The following is a 21,949-nucleotide window of genomic DNA, read 5'->3' as shown; positions in this document are numbered from 1 at the left end:
AGAACTAGCAGGCCTGAAAGACTTAATAGCTTTACTCCATCAAACCCACAATTTACTGTATATGGGCTAAAAAAAGAGAATGCAGTAGATGGCTCAGTATTTCAGCCACATAATGTGTTGTACTAAAGTAGCCTACATAATGAAGATTATTTGCGCACAATTAAATTATTACTTATTCTTTTATTGAATTGAATTTATTAAAAACATCAAGACACCCTGTTTATCATTAACATTTTAACAAACTCCCTGAACGAATAACTGATCTGATTTGTTAATGAGAAAAGGAGAAAGCGTCTCGCGCACCGTGACATCACGTTGACAGCTGCGCTCGTTCAATAGATGGAGCAGTCGAGCTCTATAAACGAGAATAACCCCCTCCTTCCCAAATGTGTTTCAATGCAACCCACAGCATCTCAGGGAGTCACCCAAGCCAATGGAGAGCCGGTGCCCGCGTATTGCAAACCGTCAATGTAGACAGAGGCAGTCCAGCGCTGACATACGGCAGTTCAACCTATTAACAAGAACACCTGCGCGGACCACACAGCCTTTGAGTATAAAGAGAAAGATTAAAGCGAATAAAACATCTCTGTTTCGTACAGAAAGCTGGACAGAGCGCGGAATATACACTGGAAATTACTCAGACTGGGACCAGCATGAAGAAAAGCCATCTGGTCAAAAGGGTGAGATTTTTATTCTATTACTATATGTAATATGCACGTCTTAAAAATACGTGCAATTTATTTGTAGTGCACATTTCTTTTATTGATTTGTTTTAAATATATATTTCAACATCCCTAAATGATTCCTTTGTTATGCTAAACTGGGCATCTTTCTGCATCTTCCGCTCCTTTCTCGTGCGTTATTTAATGGGGTAGAGATCGCTCGTGGTGATGCATTTTATTTCAATTAACCTGTTTAATTGACCACACCCTGACAGTTTAACACTTTGGGATGTTCATTTTTAAATTAAATATACATATAATATGCAGGCAGTGTAGATGTGAATGAGATCGGATGCAGTGTGAGAGAGATCTTTATGGACTGTTATGTAAGAGGGGTGAAACTGTAACCGGGTGTTATTGACATACTAAAGGGTCTTCACGATGCCAACCAGCCGTCATCCCAACCGGATAAAGTGGGCTGGATCAGGAGGTTCTGTGGCAAAGGGATTTTCAGGGAAGTGTGGCGAAACCGCTTCGTGATGCTGAAAGGGGATCATCTGTACATATTTGAAAAAGAGGTGAGTTTAAAGGGATAGTTCAGCCCAAAACTCAAATTTTTCGTTTTCTCACCCTCAGCCCATCTGAGATGTAGGTGACATTTTTTCTTGAGTAGAACCATAAAGAAGATTGTTTGGAAAATCCGCAGCCCTCTCTGCTTCATATAATGGGAGTCTATGGGGTCCACCTGTGTATGAGCTCCTAAAGCACATAATTCCAAAAAGTGGCTCCTGGCGACGTTTCGTGAAGCGAATCGTTTGATATTTTCATAAAACTGAACGTCATTTTTAATACTATTAGCCATAATTTGCAGCCTCTGAACACGACCGCAATCTTCTTCTTGTAGTGTTTGGTGGAGGATGGCATACCAGTGTCTACGTTTAGCGCCACCTGCAGAAAGGGAGCGTTGAGGCTGCACAGTATGTATAATGTTATGAAAAATGATGTTCAAATTTATGAAAATATCGAGTGGAAACGTTAACATGTCGGGAGGAGCCGCTTTTTGGAATTATGTGCTTTAGGAACTCTTAGACAGGTGGACCTTTTATGATCAGAGAGGGCTGTGGATTCACCAAACAATCTTCTTTATGATTCTACTGAAGATAAAAATTCAACTGCATCTTGGATGGTCTGAGGGTGAGTAAATAAACGGCAAATTGGAGTTTGGGGCTGCACTATCCCTTTAAGAGCTGAGCTATAAATTAAATAATGCATTATCATTTTTTTAATCAAATGGGGATTGCAAAGAATTATTCAAGTAAACATGACCTTGGTTACATATAATATCAGATGAGTCATTCTTGGTCCATGAATGTCTGCCAAAATTCCTGCCCTTGATATCAAAGCTACGATCTTGGAAAATCATCAAAGCATTCCCAGACAATCATTTTCCAGGATATTATATAAACACTGACAATTAAACACCATTCGAGCACAGACAACAGAAAGCTTGTTTAAGTGTTATTATTGAAGCTGCTTAGTGGTTATGATCAGCATTTCAAAGAACCATACATATCTTGTAAGTGATGACAATAATTTCAACAATCCCAAAATATTCTGAAAACTGATTACAAGTAATGAGATACAGAATGAAGCATCTCTCTAAATCCAATTGTTGGTTTATTTTTGGGGCAACAAAACTTTGTAATTGAATCATGTGCTTACCTGACGCACACGCAGTGGAACGGTTGTAATTTTTCATGGAAGTCTAGCAGCTTGTTTGTATCTTGTCAGATAACAGCATATACCATTGGAATCTGTACCTTGGGTACCTCAGTGATACAGTGATTTTTCCCTGAATAGTGTATCCAAAGTTATGAAAAAAGTCTATCCAGGGGTCTTTTAGAACAGCCATGTTATAACTTGCATTCAGAGACCAAAGGTTCAGCCGCACCCATACATGTCCAAGAGGATGTTCAGGGCTCTGAATGCAAAGGCGTGACATCATACCATTAAAAGCGATAGTTCACCCAAAAATAAAAATTCTGTCGTCAATTACTCACACTTTTGTAATTTCAAACCTATACGGCTTCCTTTCTCCTGCAGAACACAAAAGAAGATATTTGAAGAATGTTGTTAACTGGACCCCATTCTCTTGCATTGGTTTTGTGTCCATACAATAGCTTTCTTAAAAATATCTTCTTTTGTGTTCTGCGGATGACAGACAGTCTTAAGGTTTGAAATGACAAGACGGAGAGTAAATGATGACAGAATTTTCATTTTTGGGTGAACTATCGCTTTAAAACAGATCACATCAGGCAGGTGTTCCGTTTATAGGATGTGAAAACAGTGTCAGCAGGTTGCATCAGTTTGTGTGTTAGCTATAGGACAGTCCTCTGGTGATCACTGCCTCCGGCTCTGTATAGTCTGTCAAGGCTGTCGTAGTTCTGACAGTGGTGTGCGCTACTACAGTTGACTTTAAGTTCAAGGTAGCCCTGTTCTCGCCAGTATGATGTCACCTGACATAACTTTTCAATTGATCTCACCCGTATCGCATAGTGCGGCACGTCTGATTCAGCACTAGTTATAAATGCTATAATTCTTTCTGAGTCCCAACTGAATCATTTGATGTTTATACATGCACACAGCTGAGCTTCTATAACTGTGTTCAAAGTGCCACTGTTCAGGCTCTCTCTATATATCTGGTGTGAATAATTGATGCTGTAGCGCTGTGGGTCTCAACTGGTTTTGCTGGTTTTGGCAAAATTCGCTTTGATGGGGGACTTAAATAGGATTAAAACAAATAAAATGATTTATACGATCACTTAGTGTTTATGTGTGGAAATTAGTTTGACCTCAGTATATCACAGTTTCACTTTTCTCTCAGCTTTGCTTTTAAAAATCTACTGGCGTTTTAGGAAACACATCAGGTAAATGTAATATTTATAGGAGCAGTCTTTATAAAGGCCTCCCGGCTTGTTGTGGATGGAGATACCTCAGAATGAAGATGCTGTGTTAGCGAGTTATTTTTGGAGGCGGTTAATCCAGAGATCAGGATGGCCCCCTGTCGGGAACGTGCTGTGCCAACAGTGGGGGAGTGAAATATTGATGTGGTGAAGAGAGGCCGGGCTCTTTCCTCCAGGGGTCTTTTGCCCCATATTAGCGTCACCAGTATGCTCTTTCTGCGAGTGTGCACTCACTCACATTTAAATGTGTGACCCTCTGGAGACCAGCTGGAGGTGTGAGGTTACGCAGAATACCTTTGGCCATATGGGATTTAGGAGATTTTGATTTTGTTTGGAAAATCATCAAAGCTTATAAACCAGAATGTGATATTATGGAGTCCTTTTTTAGATTATTCACTTGGATACTATGTACAGGCTTCTTTAAGATCGCTGTTTGGTCGGTGATCACAGATAACTTTGATCTTTACTTTAATCTCAAAATCACTGACACTGATTTTTTTTGCGTGACTGCTTGTTTTTCACATCACATATTAGTTCATGCTAATAGCACTTGCGTCTGACTTTTCTGTTTGTATCTACAGAAACCCTTGGGAACCCTCTGGGAATTGAAATCCCATTGGGTTTTATTTCTCAGATTCGGTGAAATTTACCCCCACATTTAGCTATAATGAGGACTGACCTGTATTAAAATATGGCTTTTTGCACAGATGGGTCACTGGCTGAATAGATGGAGGAGGGGCTGATCTAACTAAAACCGTTCATAACATCTGTCTTGATTTGTTATTGCAAAAAAACACAACTCACAATACTTAAATCCTACAATATTTCTCTAAACTAATGATTTAATTAGCCATAAAACATTTGACCAATTTTAAATGGCGAAGAATACAGCCACGGGAAGTGAGATTGTTCCAAATTTTCATTTAAGCAGCATTTCTAGATGTATTGTGGCCATTCCAGTCCAGTGTCTGTTGATTTTTTAACTAAATCAAACCACAGGAGTGCCATAAAGTCATCCAACAGCAATGTGAAGGACTGACAGGGTGATAAGACACATCAAAAATCAAGGTTATCACTTTTATTTCTTTCCCTAAATACATTTACAAACGTTACTGTTTGCTTAAAAGTGAGTGTGAACTTGTTTTCTTTGCGGTATTTGAGGTTTGAAAAGATACTACTGTTCTTTTGACCCGTTTCTCAAGTTTTCATTTTCTGCAAATGCAAATAGAATATTTAGAATAGTTTGTAGTTCACAGAATAAAAAAAACACATTACTTAATTATTGGCCTACCTATTAAAAAGTCAATTTTATAGTCAGAAACTACTGCCTAGTGATGGTCGGTCTTTGTTCTGATTCTGCTCTTTTTTTGTCTAGATGAAGAATAATGGAAAGACACACGAAGTATTTGACCTGGCTAAATATGAGCACTCGGAGGAACTGAAAAAGGCCAAGAGCCACAGCAAGAAGAACCACAGTAAATTTACACTCTTTCGTAGCGCTCAACCTGGGAACAAGGTGAGGACAAATTACTATAATGTTGGAAAAATAGCTTAGCGGCATCATTTTGATTTTAGTTTGTGCATATTGAGGTCATCTTTTAAAAATCAGGCACTTCTGTATCTACAAATCGTTTTTCCTGCATTCACTTAATTTGACAATAGCAAAAATGTTCATTTATCAGATTTAGCTATTATTTGCTTGTCAGTATAGCTGGTGTAGTTCTGATTGTTAACATTATAACACCTTTTCTTTCATTAGAGTCCAAATCTTGTGTTTCTGGCAGTGAGTCCGGAAGAAAAGGAATCTTGGATCAATGTTTTAAATACAGCTATTACAAGAGCTAAGAACCGGGTTCTGGATGAGGTAAGCACAGACATGTCATCTGTTCTGCACACACTATCCCCTCATTTATTGTCCGGTTTTATAACTATAGATATTTCTGTTTTATTTCCATCCTTTGCACCATTTTATAGAATACTAAAACTACTCAGACATTCGGTTAGAGAATTAAAAATTAAACATATAAACTGTCACCACTTTGTATTATGGATTGAAAAACATGAGTATTGTTATCAGGCTTTATATAAGCTGCAATAATTGAAATAGGGGTTTCTGGTTTAAGCCTTGACGATAACACATTTTACATTTCAATGTACATTAAATAAAAATCCTATTTGTAAAACTGCATTTCACAAAACGGCTAATTTAACCACAAATGTATAGCACGTGCTATTTATAAATCTGCAAATTCATTTTCACACTAACATCTGCTAAAGAAAACTGCTGAGAGTGAGATTAATTAACACATACTGCACTAACACACATTGTTCTTCATGTCTTATAGGCCCTATGTGTTGTGAAAATCTAAATCCATATATGTGACCCTGGATCACAAAACCTTAAGTAGCACAGGAACATTTTTAGTACAAGACAAAAATATATTGTGTGGGTTAAAATTATCGATATTTCTATTATGCCCAAAATCATTAGGATATTAAGTGAAGACTTACATTTACATTACATATAGGCATTTGGCAGACGCAAAGCGACTTACATTGCTTTATCCTATACATTTTACATAGGTATTTGCAATCCCCTGGGATCGAACCCACAACCTTGCTCTTACCACTGAGCTACAGGAAAGCATCTTCCATAAAGATATTTTGTAAATTTTCTACCTTAAATACATAAAAACTTTATTTTTGGGAGTGGGTGACCTGCCACAGTGCCCCTGATTAGCAACTTCAAAGGCAATTTTCTCGATATTTAGATTTTTTGCGCTCTCAGATTCCAGAGTTTTAAACGGTTGTATCTCAGCCTGATATTGTCCTTTTCTAACAACTCAATAGAAAGCTTATTAATTAATTCATTCAATTTCGAAAAATTGACCCATAAGACTGGTTTTGTTGTCCAGGGTCACATATGGCTGCTGAAATGACTCTTCTATATTTTAATTATAATCACAGCTACACTTTACTGCTTCTTTTCCTCTGCAGGTGACGATTGAGGAGGAGAGTCTTCTGGCGCACCCCACACGCGATCGAGCCAAGATCCCGCTTGGGCGACGCTTGCCCACGCGGGGTCATCTCATGGCTGTGGTGGGTGGCATTCTTGGGTTGAGTTTGAGGACAGTTGTTTTTCATGTTTAACACTGTGTGCTTGTCAAACAATTGAATTGTTATGTACATTCGCTGTTTTTAGGGATCTACCAACTCTGATGGGATGCTGACACTAGACTTGGTAAATGAAGAAGATGCTGGTATGCTTGATGATGATCAAGATGAGTGGATGGAGGACCATGAGGTCAGTCTGGATAAGCTTGCTCCTGCCCGCCGACGTGCTGGTACAGATGTGTTCAGGCCACCATCCTCCATTACAGACGCCAATATGAACACTGGTAGTTTACCACGTCAAAGTGAGTTTTCCCATAGCTTCCAGTCTCACACCCCTCCAAATAAAAAGAATGTGTTAGCTCTGTGCCGCAACCGCTGTGCTTCCATGGATGACGTTCTGTCCAGAGGAGAGCGAAAAACAACCAAGAAGGAAACATTAGCCCAAATCCCCACGGACCATCTTCAGGACTTGATCGCCCAGAGGTTGCAGACGACTCAAGAGCTCCTTGCTGAGATCCAGGAACAAAAACCTCATAGGGACAGAATGGGATCTTACCCCCATCTGAGAGGGATCGCATCCCCCCGACTTCGCCATCTCAAGGGGTCCGACTCTCCACACTACAAGGTCTCCAGCTCACATAGCTCACCCCACAGCAGAGCAAACTCGTCCCCTGTTAGAGGTAAAGATTCACCTGGTTCCAAAGGGAAAGAATCACCTAATGGAAAATCAAAAGACTCGCCTCGCTTTAAAACGTCGAAATCTAAGAGCAACTTTCGTTCGAAGAGCATCGACTCACCTGATTCAAAAGAGTCAAGTTCACCCCAAATGAAATGCATCGATCTGACTCACATCACAGGTTCAGATTCACCTATTTCCACCGGCTCACACTCGCCCCATTCGAAGTGTACAGAGCCTGTTTTTTTCCAGGTGTCGTACTCGCCCCATGTCAAAAACATTAAAGGTACAGACTCAACCCTCAGTGAAGTGTTGGACTGGGATAGCAGGAGGGAAACAGCTGAGCGGCTGTTGCAAGAAGCCATTTCATCCTGGAGAGAAGCTAGAGAGATACTGGCAGAAGTAAAGGAGCTACAAGCAAGACAGCAGCGGGCAGGGCAAATTAAAACCGAGGCGCTTGAGACACCCTCACAGTGCCGCAAGCACAAAAGCCCCTGACCCTGACTAAAGCCTTGTGGGGCTTTATAATGAATGCAAGGAAGATGCTGTTTTGTCCACTGTGCCAAATCTCACAGTTTGTTTATATATTAATTGTTGTTCCTCTGACACCTTAACCCTTTCTTGCACTCTGAATAATTGTATTTTTACTTGTTAAAATAGGACCCTACTTCCAATGATGTTCTGCTTCACTTCTATAGCTATTGATAAGCACTGGATTGTGGTTTTGCAGCTAAGCAATAAAAAATGGTGTACGGTTGATGTATGTATTTTTATCTGAAACGCATCAGGTGAAAAATGTAGTAAACACATGGGAATGTTTTGGTAAGAATCAGCAGAGGGGCTAAGAGCATGTGGTTCCATCTTATCCATTAATTTTCCAAAAATCACTTTCAATTCTGGAATCGGAATCGAAATGTTGCGATAAGGGATACTTGATATAAAATTAATATGACTTATTTTGTATCTTATCAATTCCTGTGTGCACATTTTCAGAAATGATATCTCAATAAAAGCCCTTATGAACATGAAACATTTTTTACCATGGTTTGTAGCAAAGCACAAATGTGCCATAGTTACATTATAGTGACTACAGTTTAAACATGATATTTTTAGTTAAACTATGGTAATACAAATCTTAATAAATCCAATGAAACATGGTTGCTAAACTTATGACTATGTATATATATAGTGCAGACCAGTGAAAAAGCAGAGAAGTGAAATACAACTATGAAATCGAAAGAATCAGAATCGATAAGCAGATATATACAGGTTATATTCCCTCAAAGTAACTAAACCCTCACAAAGTTAAAAAATATATTTATTTTCTTACTCAAGTAGTGACCCTTCACCAGGCTATATTTTGTGTATCTGCAAGTGTAGTGCAAAATAAGAACTATAAGACAGACAGAAGACAGAAAGTGTAATATCCCATTAATGATAAAGAACATATGAGCTCTCATTGAATGCTTTATTTCCTTTTATATTATTTTACAAAAATGCAAATTTACATAGGGACTACTGGCCACCAGTAACTACTAACTCACATACACTGCATCGCTCTATATTTCACATGTATTTTCACAAAGTATATTGACCTCTTATTTTCAAAACGCTTGAATAATTACTGTAGTGAATTCCATGTAAGAATGCTTCTGAATGGAAAAATTGTGATTCCAAGAAGCTACTTATTAACATCTTTTGGATCACTGGAGGAATAGTAATGATGAGAACATAATAACAGGCATAATCATGAGGTATTGATTCAGGTGGGTGGATGAACAGGGTCAACAACTGGCCCTGTAGTCAATGCATGCCCATTTTTGTGCAATCTGGCGTCCTGAATGAAGATTTTATGAGGAAACCATTAGATCGTGGCACTTCTAAAAGCCCAAACTTTTAGTCATATTAGATGACAAAATGAGCATAATCATCGACTACTAAATTAATTATGACTGTTATGTAGGCCACGTATTTCCAAAGCAGGCTTGACTTCAGCATGCAAGATTAACATGGAAACGCTAAACATACAGCTAATTTATTTTGGTTAGAGGCCAAGTGAGGTCTCGCTGATGTGGCGGAAATGTCGACTTGCGGTTCATAACATCAAGGCAAGGCACACACGCACATGCCAGCCCAGATGTATACTAAGGTGACTAACTGTATGATAATGTACACAGATTATGTTTTATGTATTGCACACTCTCATTAACATATTTGTTATGGACATAAAAATAAACTTTATTTAACCTTATTTATTCTACCAATACCATACTAGACGAAAACCATTGTAAGTAATCATAAGGGTAGTACATAATATAATTTAAAACTTATACCTCACGTGTTTAGTGATTTATTCAATCATTCAGATGTATTCCGTCTGAGTAGCAGCCTGTCCACACTGTTTATGTTAGTATATATAGTGTGCTTGTGTAAAACATCACAGAGGCTAAAATACAACATTGAGTCATCCTGTTAGCCCAGTTTCAGGTCATCATGAATCCACTTCATTGTGTCGAGCTTCAACATCTTATCAACAGGATCTTTGGCAAAACCAAATGCAAACGATGGCATGATCTTTGTGAAACAATATGTTGTTCTACAGAGCGGCTGATATTTAAATAACCACCAGGTCTGTAACTTAACTTGGAATATGTATAAACACTATGTACAATACTATAAAAGGGATATCGTTCACCCCAAAATCAAAATTGTGTCATTGTTCATTTACCCTCATGTGGTTAATAACCTGTATGACTCTTCTGTAGAACACAAAAGAAGATATTTTAAAGAATGTTGTTAAAGTGGCCTAACACACGGGGGTTTCTGCCAATCTCATATTAATCTTGAGTAACCCATAGAGTAGTATTGCATACGTCGTATCTCCGAAGAGTATTTAGTTTGATCACATTTATAAAAGATATATACAGCTGTACGATTGCTTCTGAAATCATACGGCATGTGCAGGGGGGAGGGGTAGGCTGAACTAAAGCACATCGTCAACAAAACACAGACATCAGTTTCACTCACCGCATGCGGTTCATGTCCGGCATCTTTTAGCGTTGGGACGGCTCCATAAATCAGTTTCAAATGATCTCCAAATACAGCGTTTATATAACATTCATCACACAAATGCAGTGAACAAACTATCACCTGAACTTATGCTCTCTCTCTCTCTCACCTGCACACAAGTAAAAGTGACATCTGCGCATGCTCCTTCTCCTGCTCTCCATGCTGCCGCGTAGACGGGCCATGTGCTTTTCCGGTAGAATTGTCCAATAAGGGTCTAAGAAAAATTGTTACAAAACAGTTTTATATGCTTGAAAAAAACATTCCAAAACCTGTACGATCGCTGCGGGAGTGTATTGAGCACAGAAATACTACGTAATACGCCCAACTCGTTTTTTGACAAGTTTATCAAGTTAAGCATGAGAAGACAGCACGTTTAACATTGTACAAAGTCAGAATGCATGACACATCGTTGCAGCACCCCTTTAACCAAACAATACAGTAGTAGCACCCATTAACTTTTATTGAATAGACACAAAACCACAAATAAGTCAATGGGTGTCACCATTTTATTGCTTACCAACATTCTTAAAAAATATCTTCTATAGTGTTATGCAAAAGAAAGAAAGTCATACACGTTTGAAATGACATGAGGGTGAGTAAATGATGACCGGATTTTCACTTATGGGTTAACTATCCCTTTAACACAACAACAAGAACGAGTCTGTTTAGAAGGTCCACACAGTTTTTTGAAGCGATTCTGCTGCCCAAAATAAATGAGTACATCCCTCTGTCCTTTCATTTCTCAACTCTCACCGTTTTAATAAGCTCTGGGGCCTCTGAGGTTCAGTACTGCATTTTATCAAATGTTTTTAGAAAGGAATCTTGTAATGAAACGTGTACATCAAAAATGTGATGCAGCAGGACTTTAGATAAGGTGCAGGGGATTTAAATGATGCGTGACATAGACACAAATATGCAGTTTTTGTACTTATAAGTAACTCTATACAGTAAAAGCAGACGTATGGAAGGTGCCCGAATTTGTGCCGGACAGGCTGATCAGTCTCAGTAAGGTTAGAAATATGTGTGGGGTTAGGATTTGAATCTCATTAGCCAGCCAGACACAAATCAGGGCACTTATTAACCTCGGAAAACTCAGAAGAGCAGGCAGTCGAGTGGATGTATCAGCTATACACCTGATTCATCTGGGCCAGGGGAAGCTTGTATGTACGAGCGTGCGAATGGGGGTGGGGTGTTGCTTGTGAATCATCAGCCTTGCAGCATCTGGTTTTGGTGAACATCCACTGATTCAAATAGATTAATAGAGACATCCCATAGACGGCATTACTGGGTTTGAGCCCTGGAGCTAAATGGTATAGCCTTGCTTACGCATAAATTGTATTTCTTCTGAGGAAAAGGCTTAGAGCGTACGGCTGTTGAACGTGACCTATATTCAGAAATAGATCTGACACTGTATAGCACAGCTGGGGGTTCATATGGTTTATAGGTAAAGTGCATTTATTTAATGGTGCATTAATCAATTATGCTAATTCACTTTATTTACATGTGAAATTATGATGCGCAAGATCTGTGGATGTTTGTATAGATTTGGATTTTTAGGTATGAATACATTAGACAATACATTTCATATGAACATGCAACGTTTGCCAAAGTGATAAAATGTTAGATACCTATATCAATTATTTAAAAGCATTATCATCTTTTCCAAGACTATTCTAACTTGCATATGAGAAAGAAAGGGCAACAGAAAGATAAAGGTCACGTAACAAGAATATTGCTAACACAACATTGATTAAAAAGATATGACTGTCACAAGCCATGCCCCATTAAGTAATTTACCAATGACATCATTTGGGTAATATCTTATCTGCCAAAAAACAAAGCTCAAGGATATTGTCTTTATTTGCAGTTCCAAACATATTGCTTCCTTCTTTTGAGAGGTTTCTTGTGGAAATGCTAGGAACGGTGCTAAAAATACACAGCGTTTTACTAATCCCGCATGATAAAACAAGTACGCTATAGTGCTCTGGGAGCGTAAAGGCCAAAACCTAATGTGTCATTTCATTCGGACCAGCGCATCCTGCACATGGCGACTTATAAAAATAACATGACAACAGAGAGCTTTTAGAGATGCGTCAGGGTTTGCATATTTATGAGTCACTGAGGAAAACGTAAACACTTGGACATGAGGTCTCACACAATCTTTTGGTGATCTTAAAATAAAATATACTTTAAAGGAAAAAAAATGAAAATTCTGTCATCATTCTTGTCACTTCAAACCGGTTTGACTTTATCTCTATTGCAAACACAAAACAAGATATTTTGAAGAAAGCTGGTAACCGAACAGCAGCGACACCCATTCAGCGTTATGGATGCAAAATCGAAGACAGGTCAATGGGTGGCAGTTAACAACAATTCTACCAAATATCTTTTTTTGTGTGTTCTGTGGAAAGAGTCATGCTTTGCAATTACAAGAGGATAAGTAAATGATGACCGAATTTTAATTTTTGGTTGAACTGTGTTGCGTTTTTTGGCATCACTGAAATAATACATTCAAATCTGAAGCACAAATTAATATTGTACATCCCTTCAAACATCCTTTTGTTGCTTCTCCCCACACTTACCAGTGTAAACCTGTAATTGCAGGCTGTTCTTCTGTCCTTTTCATCACTTGAACCCCAAGTGTTCAAAACAGCTAGTGATCCCATGTTTCATTCATGCAGTGGATTGTACAGATGATTATAGCTTTGTAAAATGAACAATGACCCTAAATTATAATCATGTGCTGTTAATAACTGCTTCCTGTTGTCACATTATAGGCTCCACCACTTTTGCTGTAATGATGTCTATGACCTCGGTTTGTCTAATTACAATGCAGATTGGTGACAGTTTGCTAACTCAATGGAAATGACTTCAACCCTTTGATTACAGAAAGATTGATTGTTCCAAGGTTAAATAAATAAATAAAAATCGCAGTGTACAGCTGCTGGTTTGCTAAGGGATTTACAGTTGTAAATAAAATACCTTCACATCTGTTTTTTACAGTTATGCCTGTAGTCAGATATCATTTTATCGGAGCTAAAGCAATATTTTATGGGAGAATTAAAACGATTTAGTTACGTAAACATGATTCCCATGTAATTTCCCACTTCGCTTACCAAGCAGGAACAGCTGCGTATTGACAACAATGTAACCTGCTCTATTCTGTATTCTTTTGTGCAGTTTGACCCTACTCATGCTTGTCACATGACCTCATCACTTTGCGATATCTTCTTGAATTATTTTTTATGCATTTGACAGCCCAATTAAATAATGAAATCAACGTTAGATATTTTTTAAATAAATGTGCTTTAGGCTGTGTAACATATGTGTATGTTTGTTGTGTGTGTATATGGGTCGCCAGTTTCACGTAAGCTTGAGACTGTGTACAGTGAAGCCTACATGATTTATTTCTCTGCAGATTCCAAATGTTGTGTCAGAAATGCTTTTTGTGTGATTACTCTGTGTGTCATTACCGCAAACAAATATATCCAATGCAAAACAGTATGCAAAGATGCAATGAATAGACATTTGTCTGTCTGTCCACTATCCACAGACCTTCTGACAATGCTGGTGTTATAATTATAAACATGTGGTCAAACCTTAAACTAGGGCCTCATAAAAATGGAATATGACTGTAGGAGCTTTTGTCGAGCGTTACTAGAAAAGTAGCTCTCTCTAGTGGTCTAAGGGCGACCTTACATTCAACGTGTTTTATAAGGTAATATTTATTTTCATCGAACTACACAACTTACGGAGTGCAGACAATAGCATAAAGGTATAATAACTTGCTTTAGGATAGTAAACAATTAATTCCTAGAAAGAGTGAACCTGTGGTTAATTATTGCCACATTATAGTTTTTATAAATATTCTAATTTATTTTTATTTATTGCAAAATGAAAGCCAAATTAATGTCTTCATGTGTCACTCTCACGTGTAAATGTGTCCTTAATAGTACATAAATCAACTGAATTTGAAGTCATAGTGGTAAACTTAAGATGTGGTACAAGTTTAAAGCCAGAAGATGCTATGGTAGTAATTAAATTTCATTGGCTTTATTTATTATCAACAACAATTACACACAATGAAACAAAAATAAATAAATTAATAATTAATGAAGAATCATCGTGACTCCTCCCCTCCAGTCAGTGCTGCACGCGTTTCTATTGGCCGAAGGAAAGTTCATAATTAATGCCACGCCCCTCCTCACAATTTATAAATGGTTCAAGTTTACAAGGCATTATAGATGGCAATATAAAATTAAAGTTTGGCAGGATAATTTAGGTCTGTGTTAGGTCATAGGTCAAAGGCTTATGAAAGTCACATTTGACATGCAGGGTTAGGGTCGTATTTTCAGTGTTGGAATTGTGCTGTCAGATGTTCATTTTTTTTTTTAAAAGACAATCATTTTCACAAATTATGGTCATAGGTCTTTCCTTTATTGTCCACATCACACGTATTCCAGGTTGCATTAATCAAAAGGATTTTATAAAGCTTTCATGTAAAAAAAATATATTGAAATATCACTGTTTGTATCAGAATGAATGATTCCTGTCATCATCTCTTGAGATAGTAAAAACAGTGCTTCTTCACCTGTTTTGCAAATTTGCAAAGCTGCCCTCATGGCTCTCAGTTCATAATTTTATAGTCAAATTGCAGAGAACATTGCCCAACAAAGGCCCATCTATTAAACATAAGTTGAACATTGAGTTATTTGAATCACCAAAAGGACATTTCATTCATTTATAACACTAACTCCAATAGAGTTCACAATCGAACAAAGGAGCTTGCAAAATTAGAGATGTGACATAAAAAAACCCTAAACAAAACAACCCATAAAAACAAAACCTTGAAATTCAATGAAAAAACTAAAACTCTTTAAAGAACTAAACTAAACATACAACCCCACATACAATGCACACACAACAACCAAGTTCTGGAAATGAAACGAGTGGTTTGCTTGTATATAAGCCCTCAAAAAATTGTGTTTTTGTATTAAAACAACTGGCCAAATAATTCAATAAAAAAGAAATGGCAACCTGTTGAAACGGATACTATATACATATTGCCATACGAACATCATAAGATTAAAAGGTATTACTCAGTAAAACACCTCAAGAAAATGTAGAAACTAACCTGTTTCCACAGCAAGACAGGGTATAAAGGTACTTAAGGGTGCCATTTAATCCAAAGCTGTTAAACCTGAACATCGAGAAAATGTCTAGCAATGCCATTTCTCAAAAACAAAGAGGGAGAGGGCAAAAAACGCTCACAGGTCACATTAAATCATGATGGACTTTTTTTTTAAATAAAAAACTGAGATTAAAACTAAAAATCCATTTGCCAACTCCTGTTCTTTGCTCAATTCATTTACATACATCAAGCTTTTAAAATTCATGAAACCACATACCATCTGGCCTACCAACATGGGCAAGCCTGATCTACAAGAAAAGCTGAATCAAGCGGAGACCATCCCATATAAAGACTGTGACAAGATCCTTGGCAGCGATTGGTTGATAAAGGAACAAAGGAGATGGCCTGGCCTATCTAATGGGACAGAGATGACTTTCTTGCTGCTTCGTGATGGGCTAAGAAAGAGACCTGGAGAGGTAGTTGAGGAACAGGAAATGTTCTGCTTCCTCACAGAGGTCTTAGGGAAAGTCACTGGGACCTGTAGCACAAACTGAACTGACCTTATGGATTTGGACACACAAATGCTGCTGTCTACCCTCTGTAAAATCCTAGAGCTTTCTCAAGTTCCAAAGGTACAAGCAATCACAAAACCTGTGCCCACCCTGCAAATCTTCCTGTGCCCACCCCTCGATGACATTTTGATATTTGTTTTCTGGATAAACTTGGAATGGCTAAAAATGACTTTTCAATAAACCCCCTTTTTATATAGTTTAATATATAATGTAATTATAAAAGAAAACACTTAGCATCTACAGTGATTTATCTATGGTTTACAAAGAGAAAAGCAATCTGCAAGATCACTGTCTTTTCAGGGTTGATCTACAGCTTGGATATTGTTTCCAAGGAGTCAAACATTAAGGGTTAGTCGTCATCTTCGTCGTCATCATCATCTTCACCTTCATCCTCAGCATCCCTTTTTCTCTTCTCTCCTTTGACCTCAGCCCCTTCAGGAGACAGAGAAGCAACTGTTTAAAGGATACAACTCAAGACTTCCATCGAACATAACCCAAGTGGGGTGTTAAATGCTTACCTCCTACTCCTGCTGCTGATGCTTCTTCCTCCTCTTCCTCTTCTACATAATCATCATCATCTTCCTCATCCTATTACAAACAGAAACTTTTGTAAGACACAGCTAGCACTAAAAAGCTTGGGTTCTGAATGTTTAAAACACAGAAGCTAAATTACCTGGATGTCATCTTTCATTAGATATGCCAGGCCAACTTCTCCCCCCTCTGATCCTTCTTCATCCTCATCTTCTTCCTCCTCCTCCTCCTCATCATCATCATCCTCGTCCTCATAATCCCTGAGCTGACCAGTTCCTTCTTCTCCATCATCATCGTCTGTGCAAATAAAGTACCACACTTAATTTGCAATAAACTAAAACCACATTAACGTCGCACTAAAATGCACTTATTTACTCACCATCATCATCAGCTTCAGAATCTGGAGCTTCATTGTCTTCTGCATCAAAACCATCCAGGTATGTGACCTGAGGCAGCAGTTCAAAGATGCTTTCCCTGTAATCCTCCAATGTTGTAATCTCACAGTTGAACAGGTCTAAACTCTTCAGGTTCTTAAGGTTTTGCTGAAGGTTCAAAAACAAGTGTAATATATCAAGCAACACATATGACAATAAAAAAAAAATGAAAGCAATCCAATTGCAGAAAGATCAGGAATTATGATAACCGTAACATTTAACCGTAACATTAAATATTTAACAGAAAAGCTGATATAGAACATAAATATAACATGATAACAACAACCAATGCAAGAGAGGGTCAGGGTGGTTTACCAGAGCCTCCAGTGTGCTAAGCTCTTTGATCTTGTTGCCACTCAAGTTCAGGTACGTCAAGTTCGGGCATTTCTCTGCTAGCGTCTCCAGTGCCCCCGAGATGTTGTTATCACTTAGCTCCAACTGTAGGAGAAAAAAAAATCCCTAAACTTTATAAATGATATAAATAAATGAACATCCTGAGAAAATACTATATCAAGATCTATACAATGGACAATGACATCCTCCTTTACATAACAAGGGTAACGAGTATGCAACTACATTACTTTGTTTTTTGTTTATCAACACTTTATAACCGCTGTAAATGTGGCTCATCCTATTGGAAAATGAAGTTATAAAAAACATTTGAATTCAAAATCTGATTTCTGAATACTCTCTAAATTGAACTTTGAACTTGAAACAATATTTTTTGGTAGCAAAATTCCAGCTGGTCATCTGAACTGTATTGTTGGATCTTCTGACTGACCTTTCTCAGTTTGGGCAGTGAGGGTAGCTTGGCCAGGGAGGTGAGACCCACGTTGACCATGCTGAGGAACTCCAGCTCCTTAAACTCATCCGTCAGGCCTTCAATCTCACCATCGCTTGAGCGACAGTTATCCACCACAAGCTCTGCTACCTGTAGGAGAGATTAACATAAATCATTGACATGCACATAATGACAATTTCTTAAACAACTTAACCTAACCTACAACTGCTAACATTTTACATACAAGATTGTAAAAACAAAAAAAGAACAAATAATTATGTATACTAAACTGTTAGTTTAACTGCAAAATTATGAAAAATAAATAAATATTAAGGTTGTCTAACGATTAATTTGCTCCAGAATAAAAGTCTGTGTTTACATAATGTATGTCTAGGCAAACAATCACGTTTCGTTTTGTGCCGCGTCATTTTTAGAGGCGTGTTTATGTCCCCACAGTAACAGACCGATGGTGGAAATTCACGAACGTGTCAAAAGTTCACAGAGTTCCCAGTTTAAAGTTTAAAGGGGAGAGGTGTTAATGACAAAATTAAAGATTATATTAGTAAAACCCAATTTGTCGTGTTTGCACTTTCTAAAGTACACAATAGGCTTAATACCCGGATTTGGTGGTTTATTTAGTTCATAGGTGGGAAGTAACGAATTACATTTACTTGAGTATTTGTACTTAAGTATTACATTTACATTTAGACATTTAGCAGACGCTTTTATCCAAAGCGACTTACAAAGAGTTTAGGAGCAATAAGCGATAGTTCATACAGGAGCCATAATACATTAGGTGCCAATACAAAGTTACTGGTTTCAACAAAAGCTAGACCACTAGGTGTTGAGAGAAAGGGTTAGTGTATTTTTTTTTTTCTCATTTGTTTGTCAAGTACAATAGTATTACTTTTTCTGTACTTCACTACATTTGAATGAATTTCACATTTCATGGAACTAAAACATATTTCCTTGGCCGACCAATATATTAAACTGTTTTGTAACAACTTTTCTTACTTATTGGACAATTATAACTGAAAAGCACACGTCAGCAAGGAGAGCAGGAGAACGAGCATGCGCAGTTCACTTGTGTGCAGGAGAGAGAGAAAATACGTTTGTGAAGTTCAGGTGTTTGTTTGTTCACAGCATTTAATTGATGAATGTAATATAAACGGTGGATATAATGCTGGATTTGGAGATCGTTTGAAACTGATATATGGAGCCGTCCCAGCACCTAAAGATGCCATCCAGCACGCCCTATGCTTACGAAGAAATATCGTACAGCTGTATACATCTTTTATAAATGTGATCTAACTAAATACTCTTCCAAGATACGAAGTATGCAATACTAGTCTACAGGTACTCAAGATTAATATGAGAATGGCCGTGTCAATCAAACCGTGTGTGTTAGGGCCGCTTTAATTATAAAAGCAAGTTATCAAATTTCTTTAAGCCAAGAATCAAATGTATTCAGTGATTCGTCCATGGCAATGCCGTCATCCAAAACCCCATTTGCGCCAAAGCAAAGTGTTGTGAATCATCCATAAGCCGGAAATTTAAGGTCCAACACTTCACTTAAATCCCGACTGAGCTGCTTTACAACTAACTTCTATGCACAGATTTGAGTTTTACGTTTTTTTACTCTCAAGTAAATTCCTAGCAGTGTTCTTGCGAGTAATTCTCAGAAGCTTGATAAATACAGGACCTGGTCTTCCAACACAATGTGAAACACCAACCTAGTCATTCACTCCAGCTGAACATTTAAATATTCAGTCATTTGCTTTGCCAGTGAAAACAAAGAAACGGCTTCCACATTTCATACAAGCACATATTTAAAAATTGCTCGTGCACTAGGAATGGGTGTTATGGAGTCTTGTTAATACTTTTACATCACTCAGGATTTGGGCTGAATTACAGCGTTTCACGCGGGTGTTCTGCTAAACACTATCGTTCTTGCTCAGTTGATCGAACAAAGGCCCGAGTTAAAAGCCATGTATCGTGAATACACTCATGCTTCCAGAGCATTAACTCGTGCTCGTGTAAAGATCCTCTGCTCATTCAAAGGAAGTGTGTCTTTATACTTCTGTTCAGGCAAGTCAACAATAATCCACTAAAATCGGTGGGGGGGGGGGGGGGGGGTGCTCGCCCCTTCACCATCTGCCACATTCCTTCAATTAATAAAACGGTGGATATCACATAAGCGCCACATCGACTGTATATTGTTTAACACTAGCCATATAAAAAATCGTAGTGTATGTTACATAGTTACACCGATATAAATATAAGCGAGGCAGAAAATAGCAACTTGTTTGTCGAACTGACTCAGTCGAGGGACGATTTAACTTCTCCTCGCACATAACACGTATATATATTTCACTCCGAACAACAAAAACACACCCGAAGCCAAAAACACCGTCATTTGCGTCTATACAACTGATGCAACAAAATGACTTCCACTCCCCGCCCGTCAACACGAGCAGGATCACGCGCGCCACGATCCTCACCACACACACATACACACGCAGCGAGGCGCTGCAGAAGCCATGAACGTCGTTGAACAGAACGTTGTTGTACAATACGCGGTGCTTTGCTCATAACATTGATTCGCTCGATATGCGGTGTCACACTCCTGAATATTATGGCTTTGGGGGTCTTACGAGGAAGACCGAGGGCAAGTGCCAACTCGATGTCTAATGTCGGGGCTGGAGATAAGATGTCCGCCTTTGGAAGACGAAACTGCTGGTTTTACTAGGTTAGAGTGAGCCGAGGTACGCGTCCGCGAAGCTTGCCTACAATTAACTTTTTTACATCAGCAGATTCGCGCTAACGTTATATGCTATGCTCGACATTTTATTTACGTGCTCGGTCGGGCTGAGTTCATTTTATTTACGAAAAAAACGTTTTGCTTATATTTTCACTGTTAAAGTTAGCAGCTAAACGCGATTTTTGTGTAGTTTCTCGGCAGGACCATAGAGTTTTAACGCAATTGAACGTCACTTGTTGAGTAATATAATTTGTTTCGTTACACTTAATTGCATATTCGTCAGAAAAAATATAAAGCACGTTATTTTGAGGTGGTGTTTGGGACGCCCACAACGACAACTGTGGCGGCGGAGTGTAACCATAACGTTCACGAGCTTTAGGCGCTATCAGACATTAGATTGACTTCAGAGGTCTAGTCCATCTTCTACATATCAATTTTCTTTTCTGTGATGCTTCGGAGTGTGTCTGAAAATGTCGTATTCGCTTCCCTTGATGTACACATGTGGTCTTACAGCCCCGGAGTCTAGCGAGCGACTCTTTCGAGTGTGCAGGATAGACAGGTAACTAACATCTTTTCGCGGTTCGGAGAAAAATAAATAAATAAAGCTCAAAGATCTCACCTGCGCTGGACTTTTGTTCCTCAGCTCTAAACTGATCCTCTTCTTCATCTCCATTTTGTTGGTATTGGTTGCACTGGGCTTGACTGTTTAAAGAAAAAAAGAATCAGAAACTCCAGAGCGCGGACCAACGGCTCGGCTTTCTTCAATGGCTGCCGTTCTCTAACTGATCCTCCATGATACCTCGCACCCAACCCCCTTTTTGAGATCCCGCCCACACCGCGCGCCGATTGGTCTGCGTTTATTTTTGAACGCCTGAGCGGTAGACCGATCTGCCATTCAAATTGATCACGCTTATCAACATAATCGGTCTAGGTAGAGTAACGTGATTGGCTGGAAATACGCGCGCAGGAGATTTTAGATGGGTCGGTGAAAACGTCAGTATGAAAGCTTTTAAACTGTAAATCCGCCTCTTCTTTTACTTTGGAGTCTTTTAATACTCTAATCACTTAAAATAAATTTGGAGGCATGGTTAAAAAGCACAATTTGAACAAAATAAATAAACAAAAAATATATCTTTTTTTCTCCAATCATTTATTATTATTTATCTATTATTTTTGTCGATCACACCCAGTTACAAGTGAGCTCACAAGACCATCTTCCATACTCTTATTCTACAAAATGGCTGTCCATTAATCC

The 21,949-nt window shown here is 38.3% G+C and overlaps 2 protein-coding genes across 3 annotated transcripts; one reads left to right on the top strand and one right to left on the bottom strand.

The window, feature by feature from the left end:
- Window positions 1–437: 437 nt before the first annotated feature.
- Window positions 438–8,335, top strand: plekho1a (pleckstrin homology domain containing, family O member 1a). The gene is made up of 6 exons (XM_056741547.1): window positions 438–680; window positions 1,094–1,240; window positions 5,001–5,141; window positions 5,385–5,489; window positions 6,623–6,724; window positions 6,828–8,335. The coding sequence occupies exons 1-6, from the start codon at window positions 654–656 to the stop codon at window positions 7,911–7,913; spliced, it is 1,608 nt and encodes a 535-aa protein (XP_056597525.1). The 5' UTR covers window positions 438–653; the 3' UTR covers window positions 7,914–8,335.
- Window positions 8,336–14,899: 6,564 nt separating this feature from the next.
- Window positions 14,900–21,512, bottom strand: anp32e (acidic (leucine-rich) nuclear phosphoprotein 32 family, member E). Of its 2 annotated transcripts, none has more exons than XM_056741843.1 (7): window positions 21,314–21,512; window positions 17,934–18,083; window positions 17,468–17,590; window positions 17,098–17,260; window positions 16,861–17,015; window positions 16,706–16,775; window positions 14,900–16,619 (listed from the first exon to the last, which is right to left on the bottom strand). In XM_056741843.1, the coding sequence occupies exons 1-7, from the start codon at window positions 21,365–21,367 to the stop codon at window positions 16,537–16,539; spliced, it is 798 nt and encodes a 265-aa protein (XP_056597821.1). In that variant the 5' UTR covers window positions 21,368–21,512; the 3' UTR covers window positions 14,900–16,536. The 2 variants fall into 2 exon arrangements, with proteins under 2 accessions (XP_056597821.1, XP_056597822.1); XM_056741844.1 differs by lacking the exon at window positions 21,314–21,512 and adding an exon at window positions 20,588–21,224.
- Between the last annotated feature and the right edge of the window lie 437 nt (window positions 21,513–21,949).

Source organism: Triplophysa dalaica, chromosome 25 (genome assembly GCF_015846415.1).
Source record: "Triplophysa dalaica isolate WHDGS20190420 chromosome 25, ASM1584641v1, whole genome shotgun sequence".
NCBI lineage: Eukaryota > Metazoa > Chordata > Actinopteri > Cypriniformes > Nemacheilidae > Triplophysa > Triplophysa dalaica.
This window is presented reverse-complemented; position numbering and strand designations above follow the sequence as displayed.

Excerpts from the sequence above, each read along its gene's own strand:
- anp32e (XM_056741843.1), bottom strand. The coding sequence starts at position 21,367 with ATGGAGATGAAGAAGAGGATCAGTTTAGAGCTGAGGAACAAAAGTCCA. Across the intron at positions 17,591-17,933 it reads CACTGCCCAAACTGAGAAAG|TTGGAGCTAAGTGATAACAA; the intron begins GTCAGTCAGAAG and ends TTTCTCCTACAG. Across the intron at positions 17,261-17,467 it reads TTAGCACACTGGAGGCTCTG|CAAAACCTTAAGAACCTGAA; the intron begins GTAAACCACCCT and ends TTGAACCTTCAG.
- plekho1a (XM_056741547.1), top strand. The coding sequence starts at position 654 with ATGAAGAAAAGCCATCTGGTCAAAAGG. Across the intron at positions 1,241-5,000 it reads TGTACATATTTGAAAAAGAG|ATGAAGAATAATGGAAAGAC; the intron begins GTGAGTTTAAAG and ends TTTTTTGTCTAG. Across the intron at positions 5,490-6,622 it reads AGAACCGGGTTCTGGATGAG|GTGACGATTGAGGAGGAGAG; the intron begins GTAAGCACAGAC and ends TTTCCTCTGCAG.